Below are 26,721 nucleotides of genomic sequence, written 5' to 3' on the forward strand. Positions count from 1 at the left end.
AGGCATTCTTTTTGGTAATCAAGTGTATTTTGTAAAACTATTGCTCCACCTTTATCTGCTAGTTTTATTGTGAGATTTTTTTCATTTGATAGTTGGTGGATGGCCTCTTGTTCAATTTTGCTGGTGTTGTGAAATACCCGTATTGATCTAGGGTCTATTTCTGTGACTTCTTTCAATACTGCTTTTTCAAAAGCTAGTAGTTCAATGGGAAGGTTGTTAGATGGAGGAGTAAAGTTAGATTTTTTATGGAGTCCAGTATCCGTAATGATGTTAGTATTTGGTTCCTTATCTTTGAAGAAAATTTCCAATTTTATCCTGCGAATAAACTCTTTCAATTCGCAGACCAGCCTGAATTTATCCAAAGTGGCTGTTGGAACAAAACCTAATCCTTTTTCCAACACAGTTTTTTGGATAGGTGTGAGTGAGTTTGGACAGGTTGAATACTAGGCTTGGTTGCTGCTCGTTGAAGGCATGTTCGGTGGACCCATGCTCCGTGTGTGGCTCCTTGCCGTTTCCTAGCTTTTGAAAAAGCAGTATTGAAAGAAGTCACAGAAATAGACCCTAGATCAATACGGGTATTTCACAACACCAGCAAAATTGAACAAGAGGCCATCTACCAACTATCAAATGAAAAAAATCTCACAATAAAACCAGCAGATAAAGGTGGAGCAATAGTTTTACAAAATACACTTGATTACCAAAAAGAATGCCTACGCCTGCTGGCAGATGAAAGAAATTATTTAGCAATACGGAATGACCCCACAGAACGCCTGCGGACAGAGATCGCGAGCTTGGTTGAAGAATCTTTGACAAATGATTGGATAAGCAAAAAAGAAGCGGATTTTTTGGAGAACAAAAAACCCATAATCCCTTATTTTTATACTATTCCTAAAATACATAAAATCAATGGTGGCGCCCCCTGGTAGACTAATAGTATCAGGGATAGGTTCAATTCTGGAACCATTGTCCAAGTTTGCGGACGCATTCTTACGACCCTTGGTCCAAGCCACCGAAACGTATTTACAGGACACTAAAGCAGTCCTTTGTTTGATTCAGAATCTTGAATTCAACTCCATAACCAATATACTGATCGGTTTGGATGTGGAGAGCCTCTACACCAGTTTACCACACAAGGACACTTTGGACATCCTGGAGGAAGTACTTTTTCAGAACAATTGGGGATACCACACACCCAGACACGTGGTTCTTGAATGCTGTCGTCTAGCTCTGACAGAGAATTTCTTCCAATTTAACAACTCTCTGTACCAACAAAAGCACGGAACCAGCATGGGAAGCACCTTTGCGCCGAGCGTAGCAGCGCTCTATGTACATCACCTGGAGAAACAAAAGATTCTCCACCAAAACAATCCACACAGTGACCATATCAAACTATGGAAAAGATACATAGATGATGTGTTTTTGATTTGGGAAGGCAGCGAAGCAGAGGCAGAGGTTTTCCTTGTTTGGCTCAATCAACAAGATCCTTTTCTGAAATTCACCTGTACTATGAGTAGGTCCAATCTGGTTTTTCTTGACCTCAACATAACAGCGCACGAAGGTCGCTTGATCACCACCACACATTTCAAGCCCACAGCAAGGAACTGCCTACTAGTGTACGACAGTTTCCATCCCAGAAGTTTGAAAGACAATCTTCCCTTTGGGCTATTTTTGCGCCTGAGACGCAATTGCACCACAAGACAAGATTATAACATCCAAGCTAAGGATCTATCACAGAAACTTATACGACGACAATACCCACAACATCTAGTGTCCAAAGCACAAAAAAGAGCTTCCAATAATAACAGAGAAGCACTACTTGAACACAAACCTGAGGACACTGATAAAGACCACAAAAGACAAATCTGTATCGCCACCTTCAATATTGCATCAGACCAAGTCACAAAAATAATAAAAAAACATTGGCGAATCCTGAATAGTGGAGGTCTGAATTTACAAAAACCTATGTTCAGTCATAGGAAAGCCAAAAATTTGAGGAACTATCTAGTACACACCCATCCCAACCCTACCAAGACCGACGTCCCTTTACGTTTGCTCCATCCATTACCTGAGGGCCATTACCCATGCAGCAACTGCAGTGTTTGTCACTTAACCAGAGTTACCAAAAAAGTAACCTACAACAATGGTATGACATGGGACCTTCGATCTTTTACCAATTGCAATACGACAGGTGTGGTATATCTTATCACCTGCGTTTGCAACCTCCATTATGTGGGGATGACCACAAGAAAGGTGAACACAAGAATAATCGAACACCGGAGCAATTTTAGGTGTAAACGTAACACCACAAAAATGACCACTCATTTTCTAGAACAACACCACACACCTAATGACCTTAGCTGGGTCATTCTTGAACATGTAAAAAACCACCCTAGCATCGAAAGAAAACTGCATGAAAAAGAACAACGTTGGGTGCTTAAGTTACGGTCTGACACCAAAGGCCTAAATGATGATATACCGTGGGGACAATTTGCATAAAACAAAGGTAGATGCACCGGCCATAGCCAAATAATCTTGTACAATCTAGGGTTATTCTGAGGTTTTCCTGAATCTCATCGTGCCTCCTGTCTTTCAATTATCTGTTTCTTCAATCAACTTTAAATAAAGTATTGTGAAAATTCATACCTCTTGGCTTCCACCTGAATAGTTCAACACACCATGACAATTTTTTCATAACAAACTTTTTTTTCCCTACTGGTATAAGATCGATATACTATTAGGTGTTTTTGTGTGTCTTGATACAATATTGAGGTGAGCATCCACCCGTTTCATTAATAATCTCAATTCCGGATATGGCCTGATCCATCATGGCCGCACCATTGAGACTATGCCCTGTGAGCCTCTACAGGATTCATCGTATGAGGCATTTTATAGTGCCTTTCTGAGTAATAATTCCTCGTCTATATACATTTTCTTTATAATTTCTAGTGTATGATCCTTGTATTGAAAGGATGGGCCACTCGAACGTCAGTACACTAACACGTAGAATCCCCAATCCAAAATGGCCACGACGGAAAGGACTTCCTACTGCGAGTCCTTCCTCGTTTTTCTATGCGGAAACACCCATTGATAACCGGCCCCTCGCCCGGGACACTTCAGTATGCGGTCCGTGAGGTTTGGCTCCAATAGGTGTACAAGAGTGTGGGTGTCCACGTACAAGTAAGTGGGGAGCTTGGGAAGATCAGCCCGGCCCATTAAAATCCCGGAGATCGATTTCTTTTTTCCCCGTTTTTTCCTAAAAGGGCCTGCCACAGACACGGAGCCCGACGCCATTAACGACCTAATTTACCATTCTTCTAGGTGTACGAGATCTCCACACCCCCTCCGTTGACCATGAGGCACATTGTTGCTTCTTAAAATGTATGTAATGTCTTGCAACAGTCAGTCTTGTATGTGTTTTATGTTGTGTCAGACGCATGAGTTTTTTTGCATTTTGCATTTTAATTCACTTCTCAGCTCAGCGCCTGCATGGAGAATGTTCTTTATTTAACGTCTTCTTTTGAACCACATAGCGGCACATAAGAGTGAAGACTGTACCAACACTTGTGTGTAGTGTGATCACAATTGAATTGACAACAATGCCAAGGATCTTTTGTTCCTTTAATATATGTGTTTTATGTACCCTACAGATATTGCCTGACGTTTATTTACGTATTTATTACTTATAACGCATGCCTATTAGTTGCAGCGTCTCACTTTTGCACCTTAATCAGGTCGACTAGGAGTGGTTTTCACACTGGGCTGGTCCCGGTGTAGTCCTGAGGAAGAGCTGGGGGAAGCTCGAAACTAGTTGACTATATGCTAGGTACACCTATCCATTATAGTTTTTTGTTTTTTTTGTTTTTTGTTTTCAAAAACCTTTATTCAGCATGACTTCACAGTACACAGCCCCATGCCTACAACCAACAAGTGGCCGGCGGCCTGGTATAAATGAGGAGTTTAACGTTGAACACAGCTGCCTGCCTACAACCCTCCAAGGGCCGGCTGCGGCATAGGAACTAATAAAATAGGACACACACTCGAGGAACGCGTCACCCCCCCCCACGGAAGCCCCGCAGTCAGTAAGCGCTCCATAGCATTATACACCGGCGTGCAGAGGCGACCCTCAGCACTGTGCGTTGTCATTCCCCCCTCCCTATCCCAATACCTAGTGCAACATGGCAGTACCATGAGATCCATCCATGCCGGAGAACAAGAAAAGTGGAGGGGAACTCAGGTCTCATTGCTTGATGACATTCTACCAATTCCCGCCCCCCCAACCGGGGTAAAGCCATTGGATTAAGAGCGCGAAGATCTAATGTGGATGTGAGTGGGAAAGTGCGTTAAATCTGCGGGTGTGACAACAGATACGTCTGTAGGGGACCCCAAATGTCAAGCAGTCGGGATGCGGAAGGGAGGAGTTCAGCGTATAGCAGTACATTGTCCTGACAGTGAACCAGGTCTTTGATCCAATCCTTAAATTTCGGAGCTCTACCCCTCCCCCATCTACAGGCTATGAGTCGCTTAGCCATGAGAAGGGCAATTGTGACAAATCTACGAACCGGCTTCTTAGTAGTTTTGGTGTAGCCCAACAGTGCCTGCGTCGGAGAGGGTACAAGAGGGGTGTCAATCATTTCCGAAATGCCAGAATATACATGTTGCCAGTAAGTGGCTAATTAGCGGCATCCCCACGCCATATGAAGGAAGTCAGCCGCGGGAGCATGACAGCGCCAGCAGAGATCTTCCTCTCGAAGGCCCACCCTGTGCATGTGCGCTGGAGTACAGTATAGTCGATGTAGGAATTTATAGAAATCAGCCTGAACCTACTGCTGGAGGAGATTTGTTCGGTTTGCAAGCAGCAATAGCTCCAAATCTCGTCCTCTATGGGCTGACCCAATTCCTCCTCCCATTTGGCTCGTGCCCTACAAGGTAGGGAATCTGGTGAAGTGCGTAATGAGTGGTAGAGGGTGGAGACCGCGTGTGAGGGAGTGACAGCCTTGAGTAGCTGATGAAGGGGCTCTAGAATGGGCGGTTCGCTGGGGAATTCCCCTGTCAATGCTCGGATACCACTGCGAAGCCTGGTATAGAGGAATGTGTCCATGAAGGTTGGGGCAGTGTCAGCGAATAAATGTGTCTGGGAGCGGAAGAGGCCATCATGATAGAGATCCCCCCATGTCGTTATGTGGAATTTAGCCATAACGTTTTTAAACAATTGTTCTTGTAAGAGGGGCAGCAGGGGGTGATATGCCAGGGGAAGCAGTGGAGAATAGAGCAAAGTCGTGTGGGCAAGTTTCGCTATGTATTGCCACGCCAGAATGGAACTGGAAATAGTGGTGCGGTACATCGTTCGCGTCTCTGGCGCACTAAATATCGCACCTGCCAGTGGGATAGGATCCGCCAGCCAATGTTCCACAGCTGTCTGTGGTAGAAAGGGAGTAGGGCGGATCCAGTGATGAATAAAGTGGGCTTGCGCGCTATAGTAGTACAACTCAAAGTTCGGCAGGTCCAACCCCCCCTGCACGAAGGGACGAGTCAGTGTCTCCCAACCAAGACGCGGCCGCCTTCCTCCCCACACCAGCCGAATAAGCTCAGAGCGCAGGAGTCGAAAAAAGGACCGGCCTGGGTAATATGGGATATTTAGGAAGAGGTAGAGGAGCTTAGGAAGAACTGCCATCTTGATGAGGGAGGCTCGGCCAGCGAGGGAGAGAGGCAGCGTGATCCACCTGGCTACGCAGGTCTGAATGTGATAAAAGGTGCGACCATAGTTCAGCCGCATCAACTCCTCCCGATCACGAGAGAGAAGTATGCCAAGGTATCTAACTTCATCCTCCTCCCATCGTAAGGGGTATTCCAGCTGGAACGGCTGAGCAGCCGCGGTCAGCGGGAAGACAGTGGACTTACCCCAGTTAATATGAACACCAGACATGCCTGCGAAGCGAATAAACTCCCGAAGGATGGGATTTAGGTTAGTGGCGGGATCCCGGATGTATAGTGTAATATCATCCGCGTATAGGGAGATTAGTACCTCTCTCTGGAGACAACGCAACGCCTTGTCTCGGTGATGTTGTCGGAGCCGGGCAGCCAGCGGCTCCATCGCCACCGCGAACAACAACGGGGATAGGGGGCACCCCTGACGGGTGCCCCGCGATATCGCAAAAGCCTCCGATATCCGCCCATTTATCCCCACTCTAGCGACCGGCCGGTCATACAGGATATCGATCCAGCGCGTGAAACCCAGTGGGAATCCCATATTACGCAGCTTACAATGCAGATAGTCCCATTCCAGGGAGTCAAAGGCCTTGGTGGCGTCCAGAAAGACCGCCACTAGTGGCAAATCAGGGTCTACATTGTGCATAATGGAGAAAAGCGTCCGAAGATTATTGGAAGTGGCTCTGCCAGGAACGAACCCTGCCTGATCCGACAGTACCAGCTGTAATCGATTGGCTAGAACCTTGGCCAGAATTTTTGCGTCACAATTAATCAAAGAGAGAGGGCGGTAAGAGTCACACGAGTGAGGCAGTTTACCCGGTTTCAATAGAGAAGTAATCAGCGCTTCCTGCATTGATGGAGGGAGCGCACCCGACTCATGCGCCTCCAGAAAAACTTCTCGAAGCACCGGTGCAAGGAGATCCATATAAGCCTTATAAAAATCAATGGGCAGACCGTCCAGACCGGGGGCCTTTCCAGGTGCCATCTGATTAATTGCATCTCTAATTTCGTCCAGGCCTATGGGTTCCGCCAAAAACTCCCGCTGACGATCCGAGAGCCAGCCCAGGGTGAGCTCCCTCAGGTAGTCGTCCATGTCCAGTGCGCTAACTCTGGTGGTAGAGTAAAGCGTGGAATAGTGCATAGTAAAAGCCGCCAAGAGCGACTGTGTGTCGCGTATAGGAACTCAATCTTCCCCCTTAAGTTCTAGCACAAAATTGGAGCCACGCAGCGGACGGACCGCGTTCGCAAGGGATCGACCGGGACGTTCACCCTCTCCGTATGCCCGAGCCCTGAAGTATTTGCCCCGGAAGTGTACCTCTCTGTCGGCAGTGGAAGTGTATTCAGACATCGCCGCACGGTACTGTGCTTGCGCATCTGTGCTGACAGCAAAGTCTGGACTAGTTTCCAGAGTATGTAGCGTGGATTCTAACTTATGTAGTGTAGCGCATAAGGTCTTCAACACCCCGGAGCTCTTAGAGATACATACTCCACGCATCGTGACTTTCAGTGCCTCCCATAGGGTGGCCACGCGGTCAACCGAGCCCCTGTTACGCGAAATGAAGTCTTCTAGTTCCTGCCCTAGTTCGGATCGGAACAGTTCATCGAGTAAGATGTTGGGCCGGAGTCGCCATGTCGGGGATCTACCCATTATGTCCGGTAAGCGGAATTTGGCGAGCACCGGAGAGTGGTCGGAGAATGTGCGGCCTATGTGTTGCACACTGACCAGGGAGGGGGCCAGTGCCCTATTTATCATAATGTAATCTAGTCTAGCCCATGTGGCATAAGCAGTATTCCAGTGTGTGCCCTCCATGGAGGTCGGGTGTAAATGACGCCAGGTATCCACGACCTCTTGAGTGTCGCATATGTCCCTCAGGTATTTGTGTGTGTTATCATAGTGGCAAGCGGAGGGGTTGGATCTATCCATAGCAGGGTCTAGCACAGCGTTGAAGTCACCTCCCCAGATGAGGTGCGTGGAGCCCACCTCCCGGATTTTGTTCCAAAGAGCAATAAAGCTGCGTGGGTCATCACAATTGGGACCGTAAGAGCAAGCCAGGGTAATAGTCTCGATGCCTATCCTGCCCCACGCTAAACAATATCGGCCCTCTGCATTCTTGGCTGTACCCTGGGGAACAAAAGGAACCCCACGTTTTAAAAGAATAGCAGTGCCTCTTGCATAGGATAAATACGACGCGAAAAGCGAGTGCGCAGCCCATCTAGCAGCAAAGGATCCCCGACGGAGGGGGTCCATATGTGTCTCCTGCAGGAAGACTACCTGAACATGCAGCCTATCTAAAGCTCCCAAGATTTGCCGCCTTTTTCTCGGGTCCCCCAATCCCCTGACATTCCAAGAAATAGCGGTGAGCAGTCCCCCCCCCACCTGGCTCAGTGTGTGTGGCGTGCGCTAGGTCCTCGGACACGGGAACTCCAGGTCAATAAACCCACCCGGCGGCTGTCCCAAACGTGTAGCCATCTATTAAGGGCAACATACTGTGCTACGTCAACAAGTCTGCGTGTAGTGCTCATGCTGAAAAAAAACCAACAAACCTAAAACAAATCCCTGAGAGCCCACCCACCCACCCACTCCGACATCCCAATCATGCCGGGCATCTCCCCCACCCCTTACAAACCTAAAACATCTTGTCATTCACTCATGAGGGAGCACCCAAGTGGGGAACACCAGAGGTCCAGACCCGCCATCCCACTCCCCCCGATATCTCACCCGCTATCCCCTGGAGCCAAGATCCAGTGGAGAAACACGGAAGGGGGAGGTTGGTGCCAGGGCGCAATCGAGTTGAAACATCGTCAAGGAACCATCAAGAAAAGGAGAGGCATAGCCTAATGGGTGGTAACTCCACCAGAACGGGCGAGAACACAGAGTCACAGATTGAGCAGTAATTGAATTGCACAGAAGAAAGGCAGAGGCAGAAATAAGTGCACATCAAAAGAATACCATCAACGGGGCTCAACGGCAGTCGGATATCCCCAGTCAGTCAGGGGCAGAAGTGGGCGATCGGGATCTCGCACTCCCCGAAGGGGAGTGGGCCAGGTCAATAGATCTTTTGTGGTCTTTCAGAAACAGTTCAACTTGGGCTGGATCCTGAAATATATGTGGCTTGCCGCGATGGACAACCCGTAGCCGGGTATAGCATGGAGTATTGAAGTCCCTGTTGAAGCAGTCGTTTCTTGACCTGGCCAAATTTACGAGAAGGTATCTACACCCACCCAGCTTAGGACAGGGCTATACAATAGCCTACAAGTACCCCACCTAGGGTATGACATGTCCCAAAACAAGAGAGGAACATCTCTTAGGAAAATCCGCAGCAGAGGTCAAGAACATAAAAGACCTGTGGGTATCACCACAGGTGGCTTACCAATCAGCCAAAAAATACACAGACGATCCAATCTGAGGACCTATATGGCTGAACTAACAGCCAACAAAAGCTAAAGGGCTGTACCAGCAGCCAAAAGTACAGAGGGGCCAACTTTAGGGCCCTCAAGGCAATTCAAGCCACTCACAGCACACAGATGGGCCAACCGAAACACTAGGCCCAAAGAGAAAGGTGGGAGAAACGCCTCCCATAAGACACCTGAGGACTGGCAAGCCGAAGCTTACGGAGGGGAAGGAGGAGGAGGACAGAGCACCGCAAGGAGTCGTTGAATAGCGGAGTCCGCATGGGTGTTAAATAAAAGAATCCCATCAAAAGGCAGGTCAACAAGACGCTCCTGAATATTCTCCGGAAAGATGCTATCAAGCAACCAAGCATGGCGACAGAGGGCCACAGAGCTCGCCATAGCACGGGCGAGAGAATCAGAGACACCCAAGGCCAAACGGAGAATAAATGCAGCTAACTCCCGACCATCCAGCACATGGTGCCGCAGATCAGCGCGGGCACCTTTGTGGGAGGCGCGAGACAGAAGGGACTCCACAGAATCCCATACGTCGGAGGTAGCCCTGGCCAACACACAAACTTTATTGAGCGCGCGTAGAGCAGCACCAGTGGAAGCGAAAATGTTACGCCCCCAGGAGTCCAACCACCGGGCCTCCCGTGATGGAGGGAGCAACACTGAAGGTAAGGAAAGAAAAGCAGTCTGCAGGACAGAGCCCCGGGCAGATGGGTGGAAAAAAAAAGGCAGACTGGTTCATGCAGGGCAGGACAGTGGAGGCACCGGATCCCCCGTAGCAGGACGCCCCCAGAAGAGAGTTGTGGAGCGAAGCTTCAAATGGAAGAAGCGGCTCCCTCCACCAGAGCCCTGGTGGCGAACCTCGAACAAGTGGTCCGTTGGGAGTGGAACGACCGGGTTGCACATTTGCATAATGCCAGTGGCCGTGGAGATGGACCGGACAAAGGCTACACTCGCCTCCGTAGGGCGTCATGTGGGTGAGAGCAACTCTTCTGTGGGCGAAGGCTGCAAACTAAGCCGCCCATCCCCGTGCCCTGCTGGAGGAAGAAACGGCCAGCCCCTGTAGGATAGAAGACCCATGGACGAGTGAGGGGCCGGAGGGGTCTCCGGAGAAGCCTGCGGGGCAATCAACTGCAAGAGATGGCGTAGAACCCGCCCCGGAAGCCGCCGGGGAAAAGGCAACGACGCGGCGTCCAGTCTCCTGTGAAGAGCAGACGACAAATCCTCCGGAGAGGAAGGGACATCCGGAGAAGTCGACGATCCGATGTCGGGACGGCGCCGGGGAGTCCGCCATGGGCACCGGTGTGTCCTCGAGCGGCGCCGAAGTGTCCACCAGGGGTGCCAAGTCGACCACCACCACCACCACGTGCCATATAGGAGAAAGGGGCAGGGTCGGAGCCGAAGCAGCCAATGAACGGTGCTGAAAAGGCGCCGGCTCTACCTTCGACGAGGCAGCCGCCTGCGCAGAGGACCAAGAGGGACCTCTGGGAGGTGCTCCGGGTGCCGGCCTCCACCCACGGCACCGCCAGGGTGGAGGAAAGCCATCGGCGCCGGAAAGGAGTCGGCTCGGCCTCTGGTAAGACAGCCGCTTGCCCAGAGGACCGAGGGGAGACTCGGGACGCAGTGAGTCCCGGTGACCTCCTGCGACCCCACAGGGAACCCTGCGGGGTTTTTCGGCAAGGCAGGGACACCGTGGGTTGAAGAGGGGAACCCTGTAGGGCCGCGCCTTGACGACACCACACCTCCAACACCTGAAGCCTAACTCGTCAGCGAGTCCGCAGAAGGCCCGCGCATGGCGAGGGATCTGCAGACGTCACAGGAAGAAGAGGGGGGCCCAAAGAAGCCTGCAGAACCGTAGCGTAGGCCTTCATTTGGGCCCTTGTCGCCCCAATGCCAGGAAACGGCGGATAGGGTGGCGACGGGCGAGGGAGCGCATCCCGAGAGGAACCCGCGCCCACTGCAGAAGGAGGAAAAGGCCTCGGTGGCAAGCTGCAGGACTTACCGGCGGGTGAAAGACGCAGATGGGGCCTCGGCGAAGGACGATGCCGCAGCTGGAATCAGCGGCTTCTGTATCCTTCCGAGGTAGGGGACGGACGCTGTGACGGTTGCGGTGCCGGTGGAGGTGTAATTAGGTCAACCGGTGCCGATCCGGATCCAGGCCTGGATCCATGGGGGCCTTGCGGCACCGGAACAGACGGCGGCGAAGGCCTAGGCCCCCCAACTGAATCCGTGGGGCCTGAAGGCGTGCCGGCGGGTTCGGGCTGCCCAAAGATAGCATGCATCACTTTGTAGAACGTATAAAGTTTGGCGGGAGTCGCTCCGAGTCACCGGAAGATTCCTCTGGCTCTGCACAAAGAGTGCGGGCGGGGCAGCGCCCGATACCTCGTCGCGTCAGCCGATGCTTCTTCGACTTCCTTTTGTGCTTCGACTTACCCGACCCAGAGTGCAAACATTTGGACGAGTGGTGATGGCTCTGCGACCGGTCCCTCGACTTCTGGCGCTCAAGCAACTTTCGTGACCGCTCCCGCAAAGCCTTTGGTGCCATCGACCAGCAGTCAGAGCACGACTTGGGGTCGTTGTAGCGCTCCAGGTAAAAGAGGGGCACACGTTGCAGATCCATAACAGACATCAGTCGGGTACAGGAACCGCATGCCTTGAAGCCGGGCATCCCTCATGCACCAGGAGTCGATGGACTCAGAAAAAAAAGTGGACAAAAGACATAAGTGACTGAAAGTACTGCTCTCTCCGGATCTGCGCTGGCTGGTACGGAAAAAGAAAGAACTGACGTCAGCACGCAAGGGCGGCGTCTAAGTCGCAACCGCGACGTCATCCCGGTGACCACGAGGCCAACGACCGACGCGGAGCTGACCGACCCCACCTTCCGACGCGCAGAGGTACTGCTGACGAAAAAACTTTCCTGATCCAGTCCGACGCTTGGGGGTAATTCTAAGGTAAGGAATCTATAACTAACGTGTTTCTTTCAGATACCTACAACATCTTTCCAGAAACACAAGGATGCACTTTCAGGATTGGAGCAGTTCAATACTATTTCAATTAGGCAGACTACGGCTGACTGTGGCACCTGGCCATGGCACTGAAGATGTATATAAATATTGGCAGATTATTTTTTGACACAGACGCCTGCACACCACTGTTGAAAACAAAAAGAACCAGTGGCAGGACTGCTGCTGGATAGCTTATATATCACAAGACTAGGCCTAAGTCTGGAAAAACCTGCAGAACAAGTTTACCTTTGATAACACCTTATCTGGTAGAGGCTATATCTAGCTGAAGATTTCTTACCTTTGAACTTCCCAGACGTCACATGGATCCAGAAGATTTTTCATGAGCAGTAGCCCTGCACGCCGGTAGGCGTGGTCAAAAGGCTCTGCATGGAGTTGTCCGCGCCTGACGTGATGTCGCAGAACCTATGTAGGTGCCCGCCAGGCATGCTGACGGCAGTTTCTCCTCACGACTTTCCATGCCAGAAGCACAGAGCCATGAAGTAAACTGACCACTGGTGCGTAAAACTAGGGCCTTGAAATTGATCAGCCCTACCCCCAGAAATATGTTCGCAGAGCGGGAAGAATGGGTGGGTCAGTAAGGAATCCGCCGCTATATAGAAACCGCGTATGTCACATCCGGCACAGAAGTCAATAATGCCACGCGGAGCCGATCGACAGCGCCGACTGGCGATTCGGGGTACTGATCATGAAACTTTTCTGGATCTATTCTGACACTTGGGGATAACTGTAAGGTAATGAATCCGTGGCTAGATGTCTCTATCAGATATAGGAAAACAAAGGTAACAGTCCTTTTACATCAATGTACTCAGCATTTGAAACAACATCCCTGTATCCATCAGGACTGACCCAATGCTGCTCCAATTTAGGAATGAGTTGAAGAAAGCTTTTTAAAAAGCACTACTTTACTGTGCATGTACAGTCCGCAAACCACTTACCTCCGTTACTCATTGACTTCATGATTGTCTGTACAGCACTCCGCTGCATTTTGGCTAGAATCATGCTACAGAAATACAACATACGTACACAGATGGCATTGTCAGACTGGCATAAGAAAAAACATGTTTGGCAAAGGCATCAATCTGTTTGTACCGTATGTTTGGTGGATTGGTTGGAAATGAATTAGAGTTCAACTTGCTGTTCAAGGCCTGTACAAGGAGACTATACAGAAAAGGTTTCCTTGAAAATCAGATCACCGGACACTGTGTTTGGCACCTACCGGCTAACAGGCAGGCAGGAACATGGTTTCAACCTGCTGGTCAGAGTATCACTGAAAGTAAGGGCACAGATTTTGCCAACCCAGTCTTGACAATTTTTGTCAAAAACAGAGGGCAGTTGCAATTCAAGTATCTCTGCTGCCCTTCGAACCACCAATGCAAATAAGGCACTTTCTTACTAGAGAAGTCAAGCTATGCGTCATGCGAGGTATCAATCGCACTGGTGTTCTCTAAATCAAGGTATATGGCATCATCAGCATAAAGAGGGGGAGCAAGCTTATGTTATTACCCTCATCAATATCATGGGGATGCACCCTTCTTTAGCACAGAATCAGAGTCAGAAACAAAAAGATAATGGAGCCGCTGCTGATGGCTGTGAAGCGGTAGATGCAGAGTTACAGACAAATTGCATGACAACTGGTTGAGTTTTAGTAATCTGACATCATGACTTTGGTCGAGCGAATGTCTGTTCAGGATCCAACATGGGCGTCAGCACAGGTTCATCCACATATACCAGCCCTGGATACCTGCGTGGATTGAAAGTCTGTATCAGAGTCCGTTCAGGCCTGATAAAGGGGATAGACGACACCCTAAAGGAATTCACAGGGGTAATCCAACTGGAGACCCTTCCGGTTCCATCAGTCCGGAAGGCTCATTAGTGAGCCAAAAGTACAGTGAAAAATAGCAGCATGGCATTTTTGAAGGCCTCAATATCCTGCTGGGTGGATGATGGCCTAGGAAAAGAGTCAAAGTGAGGACTCTGTTTCATTGCTAGCCAGTTCAAGGGAGTGTGGCTTACATCTTGACACCCTGAAGCCAGTGCTTGGTTTGCAAAAAAAACAAACTTACGTGCCAGGGCCCTCGTCAGGAGGCCGCAGCAGCTTGCACCCCCCATTGCCCCTGCCAGCACTGCCAACAGTACTTACACAACTAGAAACCATCATACTCCTACAACTGTCACAATTCCAGGCCCCCAAAACTATGAATATGGCTTGAGAAGCAGGCAATATTCAATGTTTATTGGATAACTAAACAACTGTTTTTGTGTTGCTCTCTAAATTAAACAGTCAGTGAAATCATGTGCCAGACGGTCACAAGTGCTGGTGCCAAGCACCTTAAAGCACGGAATCAAATTAAGCATTGCATGAAGCCTTCTCTTTGGAGTCAGAACTGCAGGATGGGGTTCCTGCTCCGCCTTCTTATGTGTGGACTTTCACTTACTCAGGAAATTCGAAGGGTAAGTGGAGCGATCGCATAATCAGCTTGGTGAACAGGATCACAACTTGAGAACAGAAGTAGCATTTGGGTGAAACCCACAATTACTTCTTGTGTTCGTCAATGTATAACTCCACCTCTTTGTCTGTAATTACGTTCTGGTACAGTAGAACACAGTGATCATCTGATTGCTAATCTACTTGGAATCTTATCTGGAGCCCATGCACCAAAGAAACACCCTTTGTGGGGTCTATGACTAACATTTGCTACCTGCAGTTGCAACACAGTGCAATCCTGTCGATTTCTGCAGGGACATTGCTTCTTAACACTATGAAAAAGTTTGGAGTCACTGGAAGACCAACAAAGTCATGAGAGGAGCTCTGATTCAAGTTAAAACTTCAGGTGTGGGTGCTTATATGCTGCTTAGCTTTGTTGCTTCTGGGGAGGTGTGGAGTCAGTGAAGAGCAGCATGGCATCACCCGATGGTGTACAGAAGCACTGCTACAAAATTCTCCAGATCCAGTCTAGCACGAGTTGAGGGTTGTCAAATTAGAAGAATCAAATCAGAAAAAGACAAAAATAAATCTGAGTTAAATGATTGAAGCACAGAATACTGCAGAAAACCCCCCAGTAGAGACCGTGCAAGACTAGGGTAGAGGGGAGGCAGGGTGGGATCAAGTAAGCTAACTGAATCTTGACCTTATTGGCTAGAGTTCGGGTCACATAATGAGGTGGAGTAGATGTATATATTCTTAGGCTGATTTCAGTGTTATTTAGTGCATATTAATAAACTTCAATTTTACCATTGGTTATTGTCTATTCCATTCATGACAACGTTTAATAGGTTAAGTGTGTTAAACTTCTATGATCCAATTTTAAAGAAACTCTGCCCGACATGATACTGCTCTGTCATATTTTGACTATCCCAGGACCCTAAGTAAGTACTCTCAAATGTTGCAAGCTCAACTCTTCTGATCCTATCATGAACCTTACCCTTACTTACTTTCCCCACTTACTTTCCTCGCCCCTGAATAGAGCCAAGAGTAAAAGCTCAACTGGCCAATTACCAATAATCTTCTAATCACTTTGAATAGTGTGGCATTCACAAGTACGCTTATTCATCTGGCAAAAGTAGCGAACTATAAAATAAAAGCAAACATATTACATACCCAAAATGCTGGGGTCAGCATGAAGCATCACAGGTCGCTTCTTCATCTTGCTAGCCTGGCTGCTGTCAAACGATGCCTGCTTTGAGCTATGGTTGGCCTGAAACATGGACTGGAGGCTGCTGGGACTAAGCCACGAAGACTCCTGGACATGTTAGAATGGAAAGCAAAAATGAACTTAGTGACGATTAAGACAATTCAAAAGAATCAATGCAAGAAAGAATGCCAGTCTTAAAACTGGAATGCAGGTATGCTTAAAAGCCAGAACCACATTGCACAAAAGAACCATCTTTAATGGAGACTGCATTGACAAAGGACATAGGTCCTTCAGCAGGCACTACAATTCAAAACTGGTTCATAAGGCATTCAATAGAATGGTCCTAATGTAAAGTATACAGAATCGTGTCAATGCTCAAGAATGATGATGCTGTGTAGTCGGGGGAGGGGGGTGGCAGGGATCTTCCATGTCCACAGTCCTGGTGAGGTGATTCAAGCACACAGGGGTCGATGTCCCACAAAGTCTTCTCCCAGTCAGCAAAAGTCCAGTCACCACTGGACTTTGTTTTCTTCTTTTTGCATTAGCTCTTTCTAGGCAACCAAGCTGCACTAAGAGAACACTCAAGAGGACAGCAGACTTGGTTGCAACTTTTGAGCGTCGGGTCCTTGTCTCTTGGGCTGCACGCCGGCGAGCCAGTGAACTGAGCTACGAACTCGCCCCAGTAGTCTTCAACTATTGTGGCCCTGTACTGCGAACAGGAAATGAGCAAACTGGCTTTGAGTCCCTGCTAGAGGCTGGGCTTAAGGGATTACTTCTTCACGAGCAGGACACAGCAGGCACAGTCCTTTCCTTCTCTAGCCCAAGGAGCTGCAGTCCTTATTTCAGGCAAGTGACATCTGAGTTATGGGCGCCGGGAGTGCCCTATATAAGCTCAGAAAGTGCCCTCAGAGGATGTCGCACTCACTAGCCAATGTGCTACTACGTTCCCTCCCACTTGATGACAACCTCCTGTGAAGTGTGGCATCTACCTATCCCAGTAGGCTGCATTCTGCCAACTCTCAAAATGGCAGAACCCATCTCTCATTCTGAGGTGCTCGGTAGCCCATCCTAGAGGTGTGGATAAGGAGTAGTTTCTTTTCTGTAACTCTAGTTCTGTAGTAGGGGTATCTCTGTTATAGTCACAATCTAGTGAATAGTCCCGCCCATGTGCGCGGACCCTGGAGCAATAAAAATAATCTCTTAAGTTGTCAAGTCATGCAGACCTGCATCTACACTTAAGAGAGAATTTCAAAGACAGATAATGCAGCCTATATCCACAGGCTACACTGTCCAGTACTTCAACTAGAAAGAATTCCACCAGCAACCACCAACGGCACTGCCTGTCCAGCTTTTTCCATAGAGAAAAAACCTGCCTCTTCCAGCAAAAGCCTCTGGAATGATAGAGAGGAAGGAATGGACAGACAAGCCCCATAGGCTGCCATTATGTGGCTCAGAACAGGATACTGTGCCTTTAAGAAAACTTTCCAGAACTTTTCCAGTATCCCAGAATGCACAGCAGGTCCCTTTTACTTTCAGTTCTTTTTGAAGGCGTTGCATGCCAGACCTGTAGCATTCCTTATATTAACATTCATCTCTCCACCGGGGAGGAGGGCGGGCGCTTATGACTATAACAGAGATACCCCTACTACAGAACTGGAGTTACAGAAAAGAAACTACTCCTTCTGTAGTAGGGGATCTCTGTGTATAGTCATAATCTAGTGAATAGAATGGCAAGCCCATCCCCACACAAAAACGGCGGTGGAGAAGATTACAAAATAATACCACTACTGTGCGAACAAATTTCGCAGCTAAGCCGGCCCAACCTGAGCATCTGCCCTGGCATCCGCGTCTAGACAGTAATGCGCAGCAAAGGTATGGACCGACTTCCAAGTGGCCGCCTTGCAGATTTCTGCAATCGGAACATTACGCAGCAAAGCAGTCGTGGCAGCTTTGCCCCTGGTGGAATGAGCCTTAGGTTTACCCCCTAAGGTCTTATTAGCCTTTTGGTAACACAACTGTATGCAGGACACAATCCACCGAGAGATGGACTGTTTGGAGGTAGCAAGACCGGTCCTGACTGATCCATAATTGATAAACAATTGGTCTGACCTACGAATATCTTTGGTCTTATCAAGATAAAACTTCAACACCCTCCTAACGTCCAGGGAATGTAGAGACCGTTCCGCTGGAGAAGAAGGATTCCGAAAAAACGTAGGTAAAGTTATGGTCTGGTTGACATGAAAATCAGATATAACCTTAGGAAGAAATTTAGGGTGAGTACGCATAACAACCTTAGCAGCATGAAATACAGTATAAGGTTCTCGGCAACACAACGCCTGAAGTTCACTCACCCTGCGGGCCGATGCAATGGCCACTAGGAACGCCGCTTTCCAGGACAGGTGCTGCAACGAAGCCTTGTGAATAGGTTCAAAAGGCTCCTTCATCAATCTGGACAGCACCACATTCAACTCCCAGGAAGGCGAGGGAAGTCTGACCGGAGGGAACACCTTCAAGCCTTCCAAAAATCCTTGACCACGGGGATCTGAAAGAAGGAAGTCTGTGAAGGGCATTTCCTGTAAGCAGTCAAAGCAGCGAGATGAACCTTAATGGAGTGGAAATTAAGGCCAGACTGTGCCAAATGTAAAAGATATGGAAGGATGACTTCTTCCTTACAGGTTGTCGGGTCAAAGTTCTTGGATTTGCACCAGATGCAGAATCTCTTCCACTTGTAAGCATAGGAAGTCCTAGTGGAAGGACGTTTAGCCTCCTTCAGTATGCCCATACAATCTTCTGGTAGATTCAAATGGCCATATTGCACTATCTCAGGAGCCATGCCGCCAAACTCAAAGACGAGAGGTTAGGATGCACCATCCGCCCCCCGAACTTCGTGAGAAGGTCCGGCCTGCACGGCAGCCGCATGTGAGGAAGGAGAGACCGGTGAAGCAGATCCGTGAACCACCACTGCCTGGGCCATTCCGGGGCAATCAGGATCATCCGCGCCCTGGACTTGGACAGTTTGATGAGCACTGCCGGAATCAGGGGAATGGGTGGAAAAGCGTACAGAAAGCTGTTCGACCAGTCGATCCATAGCGCATTCCTCAGCGTCCCCTTCTGGTAGTACCTGGATGCGAAGTCTCGGCATTTGCTGTTTTCGGCAGTGGCGAACAGATCTACATCTGGAGTCCCCCACCTTGCGAAGACTTCGCCTAGTACCTCGTCGTTTATGACCCATTCGTGGTCCTGAAGCAGCCTGCTCAGCACGTCCGCCTGAACATTCTGCACACCTGGCAGATGCGTGGCCAGAAGCCAGCGCCAGATCGCCAGCGCCTCCTGCAACAGAGTGCGCAATCTCGACCCCCCTTGCTTGTTGAGGTAATACATCGTGGTTGTATTGTCCGTCTGTATCAGCAACGAGGTGGTCTGGAAGGACGGATGGAAGGCCTTCAACGCCAGGTACACGGCTCTGAGTTCCAGGAAATTGATGTGGTACGTCGACTCCAACAGGGACCACTGTCCTTGTATCTGTAAGACTCCGGAGTGCGCTCCCCAACCTTGGAGAGACGCATCCGTCACGATAGTCGTCTCGGGAATGTCCTTGTGGAAGGGAACCCCCCTGAGGAGATTCTCCGCCGAACACCACCATTTCAGAGACTGAAGAGCATGTAGAGACAGACGGATCTTGTCGTCCCAAGAACCTGTTCTCTGATCCCAGTGATCCTCCAAGGACTCCTGCAGTGGTCTCATGTGCAGCCGTGCGTGCGGCGTGACGAAGATACAGGAGGCCATCGACCCCAGCAGCGAAGACACCTTCCTCACTGTCACCGATGGAGCGGCCATGAGGTCCTGAGCCTTCCGAAGGAGCGATAACCGTCTCTCCTCCGAAGGAGACACGCTTGCTGACCGTGTATCGATGGAGGCCCCCCAAGTACTGTATGCACTGGACCGGAGTCGGGACAGATTTGGACATGTTGACGTGTAACCCCAGCTTGTTCAAGAGAACGCACGTCCTCCGGAAGTGCACCTGCGCTACCAAAAAAGATGAGACTTTGATCAACCAGTCGTCTAGGTACGGGTAGACAAACACCTTGTTCCTTCGTAGGTGCGCCGCTACCACTGCCATGCACTTCGAGAAGGTCCTTGGGGCAGACTTTAGCCCGAATGGCAGTACTGTGTATTGATAATGATTGGCGCCGACTTGGAACCGCAGGAACTTCCTGTGTTTCCATGCAATGGGCACATGGAAGTACGCATCTTGTAGGTCTATGGCACAGAGCCAGTCTCCCTGTTGCAGCTGAAGGTAAATCTGATGCAACGACAGCATGCAAAACTTCTCTCTGCAAATCCATTTGTTTGCTTGCCGCAAATCCAGAATGGGCCTGAACTCGTTCTTGTCCTTCTTGCGAACCAGGAAGAAAAGAGAGTACAGACCTCTTCCCCTTTGAGACAGAGGTACGTCTTCCACTGCCTTTTTCCTTAACAGGATGTCTGCCTCCGCCTGGAGCTCTCGCAGTTGATACCGTGAGCTTACCGGCGGAATCGCTGGAGGCGGTCTGATGAATCGAAGACTATCCATTGCAAACAATATTCAGCACCCACTTGTCCTGAGTAACTTTTCTCCACTCTGCCGGAAAAAATTGAATGCTTCCCCCCACTGGAGTGGGTAACGATTGCAGGGGAAGTAAATGCTCAGGGCCGCGACCCGGCCGGGCCCTTGGTAGCAGGAGCGGACTGCTGGCCCCCTCTACCCTTCTGGCGTTTCTGGAAGGGTTTACGGAACTGCTGCTGCTGCTGCTGCTGCTGCTGCTGTCCCAAGGCCTGTCCACGCCCTCTGCCCGCAGACCCGAACCGTCTCTGGAAGGGCGTTTCTTCTTTTCTGGCTTCTCCAAACCAACAGCCGTCAGGGTCTCCGCCTCCGTCTTCATGCGGGCCATCTCGTCGTCCGCATGCTGGCCGAACAGGGTTTCCCCCGAGAAAGGCAGATTGGCCACTCTCTGCTGAGCCTTCGGGTTGAGCGAGGTAAGGCGAAGCCTCGCGTGCAGTCGTTGGTGGACGCCATGACAGTACCCATGCGCCGCCAGCAGGGACACATCCGCTGCCGCACTGATCACCTGGTTGGAGACTAGCATCCCCTCGCGCAAAGTCTCCAAGAAGTCCTCCCTCTTGTCACGAGGCAGCAGCTCCGCATACTGCTGGAGAGACTCCCACAGGGCACGGTCGTAACGCCCCAACAGAGCCCCGGCACTTGCCGCCTTCATGGTGGTGGCAGCCGTACCACAGACTTTCCTGTCCGCCGAATCCAGCCAGCGGCTTTCCTTGTCGGGCAGAACTGTCGATGAGGGGGTGGTAGCATGCTGCTTCCTCGCCGCCGTCACAATGACTGAATCCGGCTTAGGGTCCGTCCTCAAAAAGGTCGGGTCCGAGTCCGGAGCCCGATACTTCTTCATAAGCCGGGAGGGGGCGGATTTCGTCACTGCCGGAGTGAGAAACAACTCCATAGCGGGCTCCACCAGTCCCGGCACGAGAGGCAGCAGGGGGCGAGACAGGTGCTTCTTGTGCAGCGTCTTGAATATCACGGACGTCGTAGGTGTCGGTACCGTCACTCCCAACTTGGCTGCACCTCTCAGCAGCACCTCCTGGAAGGAGACCAGATCGTCAACCGGCGACACCCTCGTCCCAGGTGAGTCCGACAGCGTCGGTGAGAAGTCCCTGGCCGATGATAGAGTTCGCGATCTGGATCTGCGCCTCCTGTGGCGCCGTCTCGATGTTGACGACGAACGCCCACGGCTCCGCGATCTCCCTCTCCGTCCGGAGCGGGAGCGCGATCTTCTTGGCTTCGGTTTGTCCGCCGGCCTCGCCGAGCCCGGCGACGGTGGCTTACCCTGGCGCCGCGGATTAGGCGCTCCCTGCGGCGGCGTCGGATAGCTGGGCAATGAGACCGATCGCGTCGGAGCTGGTGGTGGGCCTGAAGGCATGCGAGGCGGAATAGGAGGAGGCGGAGGAGGAGTTGGCGGTGGTGGCGTCAGCGGCGGTGGCGGAGGAGGAGGCGGCGTATATACCGCTGAGTACCCCGAGCCCGGGGACTCCGTCGAGGGACTCCTGGTGTCCGGGCGCCCCCTGCGCCTCCTCGACGTCTATGAATCCTTCTTCGATGTCGATCGCATCCTCGACGGCGAGTGACGCCTCCTCGACGGCGAGTGACGCCTCCTCGACGTCGATCGTCTCGTCGACGGCGAGTGACGCCTCGACGGCGAGTGACGCCTCCTCGACGTCGATCGTCTCCTCGACGTCGACGGCGAGTGACGCCTCGACGGCGAACGCCTCCTCTTCGCCGACGGCGAACGGCGACCTCCCCTCGACGGTGAGCGCCGACGCCGGGCCTGATCTCGACGTCGATGCCTCGACGGACACGTTGACGGCCTCGACGGACACGTTGACGGCGTCGACGGCGACGATGCCGTCGACGGCGGTCCTATCAGTTCCCTCGACGTCGAACGTCGTCGCTTCTCCCCAGAGCCCTGGGGGGACGGTGAACACACTGTGGTCATCCCTCTCGACGCCTTAGTCGACGTCATAGACGCCGGTGGAGAGTGGGGGCGTTTGCCGGTCTTCCTGCCCCTGGGGAGCCCCCCAGAGGCCTCAGCATGGGCAGAATCAGCCCCTCCTGACCCACCTTGTGCCTTCAGCCTTCTGTCCTCCAGGACTTGGAGCCTGATCTTCATTCTTTCCCTCAGGGTCCTGGCTGAGAACGAGTGGCCGATATCACACTCTTCAGGCACATGGGACTGGGGAAGGCAGCCTATACACACCTTGTGTGGATCTGACTTAGCCTTCTTCCTGTCGCACTCTGGGCACTTGTCGAACAAGCCAGGCAACGTGACAGCACCAGAACACTAAACACTTGAATAATTGACAAAAAACACCAATAAACCCTTGAAAAAGGAGAGCTCAATGCCCCAGGGTCCTGCCAGCAGGAGCCGGAAAAAAGAACTGAAAGTAAAAGGGACCTGCTGTGCATTCTGGGATACTGGAAACGTTCTGGAAAGCTTTCTTAAAGGCACAGTATCCTGTTCTGAGCCACATAATGGCAGCCTCTGGGGCTTGTCTATCCATTCCTTCCTCTCTATCATTCCAGAGGCTTATGCTGGAAGAGGCAGGTTTTTTCTCTATGGAAAAAGCTGGACAGGCAGTGCTGTTGGTGGTTGCTGGTGGAATTCTTTCTAGTTGAAGTACTGGACAGTGTAGCCTGTGGATATAGGCTGCATTATCTGTCTTTGAAATTCTCTCTTAAATGTAGATGCAGGTCTGCATGACTTGACAACTTAAGAGATTATTTTTATTGCTCCAGGGTCCGCGCACATGGGCGGGACTATTCACTAGATTATGACTATAACAGAGATACCCCTACTACAGAACTGTGGGTTACACGGCAAAAGGAACACCAATTTGGCCAGTGTGTTCCCCTCTCTGTTCCAGATGTAAACCAGTCTACCTGAAAAACAAGTTACTTACCTTTGGTAACCCCTTATCTGGTAGAGACTATCTAGCCGCAGATTCCTTACCTTAGAATTATACCCAGGCGTTAGACTGGATCCAGACATTTTCTTGAGACTGGAACCCCTGCACACCGGTAGGTGTCGGTGTTCAGCCCTCCTTGGCATCTTCGGCAGGGTCAACCATGCCAAAAGTGATGTGCAATGTACCTATGCAGGTGAAACCCCAGCGAGCTGATGTCAGTTACTTTTTAAAACTTTCCACGGCAGAAGCGCGGATCCACAAAGTACACTGACCACTTGTGTGGAATGCGAGGGCCTTATACCTAGAAATTTGTTCACAAAGCGTGGAGGGTGGGTGGGTTGATGAGGAACATGTGGCTATATAGGGTCTCTACCAAAAGGAAAATGCTACTTACCAGTATGCATCTGTTCCTGGCATGTAGAGCTGCAGATTCACATACTGTGCATAGATCGCCATTTGGTGTTGGGCCCGGATGTTTGCACTTTTGGAACAAGTCTTTGGAAGTCACAGGATAGGTGACTCCTCCTTTGGACAAGAGTGGGCATGGGCATCGACTCCATCTTCAGATTGTTTTCTCGCCAAGAAGGGAAATGATGGAGCTTTGTAAGAAACAGAAATAGACGTCCATGCATGTTGTATCTAAGAGAATACTGGAACAGATGAACAAGTTACTTACCTTCGGTAATGATGCATCTGTAAGAAACGTTAGTTAGATTCCTCACCTTAGAATATCCCCAGGCGTCAGGCTGGATCCGGAAAGATTTTTCGTCAGCAATACCCCTTGTGCGTCGCTAGGCGTCGTCTGCGGCTCCGCGTCCATCGTCGGCGTTGTGCGCCGGAATGATGTCGTCAGAGTACTTAAGACGCCGCCCTCGCGCGCTGACATCAGTTCTTGAACACAGCTTTCCGCGCCAGGAATGCAGAGCCATGCAAGAGACACACTGGTGCCAAAAAGTCTAGGGCCCTGAAAAGGATAACCTTAATCCTAGATGTCAGTTCGCAGAAAAGGGAAGGATGGGTGGGGCGGTGAGGAATCTAACTAATGTTTCTAACAGATACATCGTTACCGAAGGTAAGTAACTTGTCCATCTGAAAGAAACACGTTAGTTAGATTCCTCACCTTAGAATAGATACCCCAGCAATACCAACCCCGGTGGTGGGTCTACGAACCAAGATCACACCAGAAAGTCCTGGAGAAGAGAACGGCCAAAGAAGCTGTCTCTCCGGACTTGGCTGTCCAGGCAATAATGCTTGGCAAACGTGTGCAGCGAGGCCCACGTTGCTGCCTGACAGATGTCCTGCAAGGGGACTCCTCGGCCCAGGGCAGTAGTCGCCGCTGTGGCCCGGGTGAAATGGGCTCTCAGCCCTACAGGAGGGTCCTTTTTAGCCAAGGAGTAACAGGCTTTTATACACAATACGACCCACCGCGAGAGGGTTCGCTTGTGTACCGCCCGCCCCTTCTTAGCACCCACGTAACCAACAAAGAGTTGGTTGTCCACCCGGAACTGTTTGGTGCGGTCCAAATAAAAGGACAGCGCCCATTTTGGGTCCAGACGGTGGAGCCTCTCTTCCTCTTTCGAAGGATGGAGAGGCGGAAAGAAGGTGAGCAACGTGACAGACTGCCCGATGTGAAAGGCAGTCACCCCTTTCAGAAGAAAGGAAGGACGAGTCCGGAGGACAACCTTGTCCGGATGGACAGAAAGAAAAGGAGGCTTAGAAGATAGAGCCTAGAGCTCACTCACCCGTCTAGCCGAGGTGATGGCTACCAGGAAAGCAGTCTTAAGAGTCAGAAGACGAAGGAGACAATTATGAAGAAGCTCAAAGGGAGCGCACATCAGATATGTCAAGACCAGGTTCAAATCCCACTGAGGTATGACGAAGGGGACAGGAGGAAACATGTGAGTAATGCCTTTGAAGAAACGAGAAACAACAGGGGATTTGAAAAGAGAAGGCTGATCAGGAAGCCGTAAGAAAGCAGAGATAGCAGCAAGATAACCTTTTAGGGTGCCCAGAGCAGAGCCCTGCTGGGCCAGGGAAAGAAGAAAGAGGAGAACCTCAGAAAGAGGGGCGGAAAGGGGATCCACAGCCTTTGCTGTGCACCATGCCACAAATTTGTTCCACCTGCAAGCGTATACCGTTTTTGTAGAGGGCCGCCTGGCCGTCAGAATCACATTGCAGACTTCAGGAGGCAAGTCAAATCGCATCAACTGTCGCCGCTCAATCTCCACGCATGGCGGTGGAGACTGGACAGGTTCGGGTGGAGGACCGTCCCCTGCTGCTGCGACAGAAGGTCCTCCTGAAGAGGCAGTCTAATCGGGGGATCGATTGACAGACTGAGTAGCTCGGGATACCAGTACCTTCGTGCCCAATCCGGAGCCACCAAGATGACACTGGCCCGGTCACGCCTGATCATCAGCACTCTGGGCAGAAGTTGTATAGGCGGAAAGGCGTACAACAGACCGCAACTCCACTCGCGACGAAACGCGTCCCCAAGCGAGTGCCGCCTTGGAAATTCCAACGCGCAGAGCTGCTGACATTGCGCGTTCTCTTCGGTGGCGAATAGATCTAACCAAGGCTCTCCCCACTGCCGAAAGAGGCCTTGCGACACGTCCGAGTTTAGACGCCATTCGTGATCCATCATGCACCGGCAGCTGAGTTTGTCTGCTCTGGCGCCAGATGTTGAACCACCAGGGTGATGCCCTGATGTTCCAGCGATGTCCAGAGGCGCAGAGCCTCCTGACAAAGGGACCACGACCCCACCCCGCCCGGTTTGTTGCAATACCACATGGCGGTGGTGTTGTCCGTGAACACCTGCACCACACTTCCCCGGACAACGGGAAGGAATGCCTTCAGTGCAAGTCGAATCGCCCTCAGCTCCAAAAGGTTGATATGGAGCCGAGACTCCGCCGGAGACCAGAGTCCTCTGATCTTCGCCTCCCCCATCCCAGGAGGGACGCATGCGTCACTACTACGTGCTTCGGTTGGGGTAGGGAGAGGGCTCTATCGCTGACCCAATAGCGGTCCGTGAGCCACCACTGCAACTGCTTTGCAGAGCCCTCCGAGATCAAGACATGGTCGGACAGGTTGCCCCACTGCTGGGCCCACTGAAACTTCAGGTCCCAACGCAGAGACCGCATTCGCCACCTGGTGTGATGCACTAACAGGATGCAGGAGGCCATCAGACCCAGAAGCCGCAACACCAACCTGACTGAAACCCGGGATAGAGGCTGAAAGATGGGAATCAGAGCCTGAATATCCCGGACCCACTGCTCCAGAGGATAAGCCCGGAACTGCGCCGAGTCCAGAACCGCTCCGATGAAGAGTAGCTTCTGGGAGGGACTCAGATGCGACTTCGGCACATTGATGGAGAACCCCAGCAAATGCAGCAGGTCGGCCGTAGTCTGGAGGTGGGAGACGACTTGCTGGGTTGAGCCCGCCTT

At 51.0% G+C, this 26,721-nt stretch overlaps 1 protein-coding gene across 3 annotated transcripts in view; it reads right to left on the reverse strand.

Moving 5' to 3' along the window:
• Window positions 1-26,721, reverse strand: part of GIGYF1 (GRB10 interacting GYF protein 1) — a 1,351,771-nt gene that overhangs the window by 45,516 nt on the left and 1,279,534 nt on the right. For all 3 annotated transcript variants that reach the window (XM_085637593.1, XM_085637592.1, XM_085637591.1), the window contains one exon: window positions 15,733-15,874. In XM_085637593.1, the coding sequence (XP_085493719.1) occupies window positions 15,733-15,874 (142 nt within the window). The remainder of the gene's footprint in view (window positions 1-15,732; window positions 15,875-26,721) is intronic.

This window comes from Triturus cristatus, chromosome 12 (assembly GCF_964204655.1).
Source record: "Triturus cristatus chromosome 12, aTriCri1.1, whole genome shotgun sequence".
In the NCBI taxonomy this organism is placed as follows: domain Eukaryota; kingdom Metazoa; phylum Chordata; class Amphibia; order Caudata; family Salamandridae; genus Triturus; species Triturus cristatus.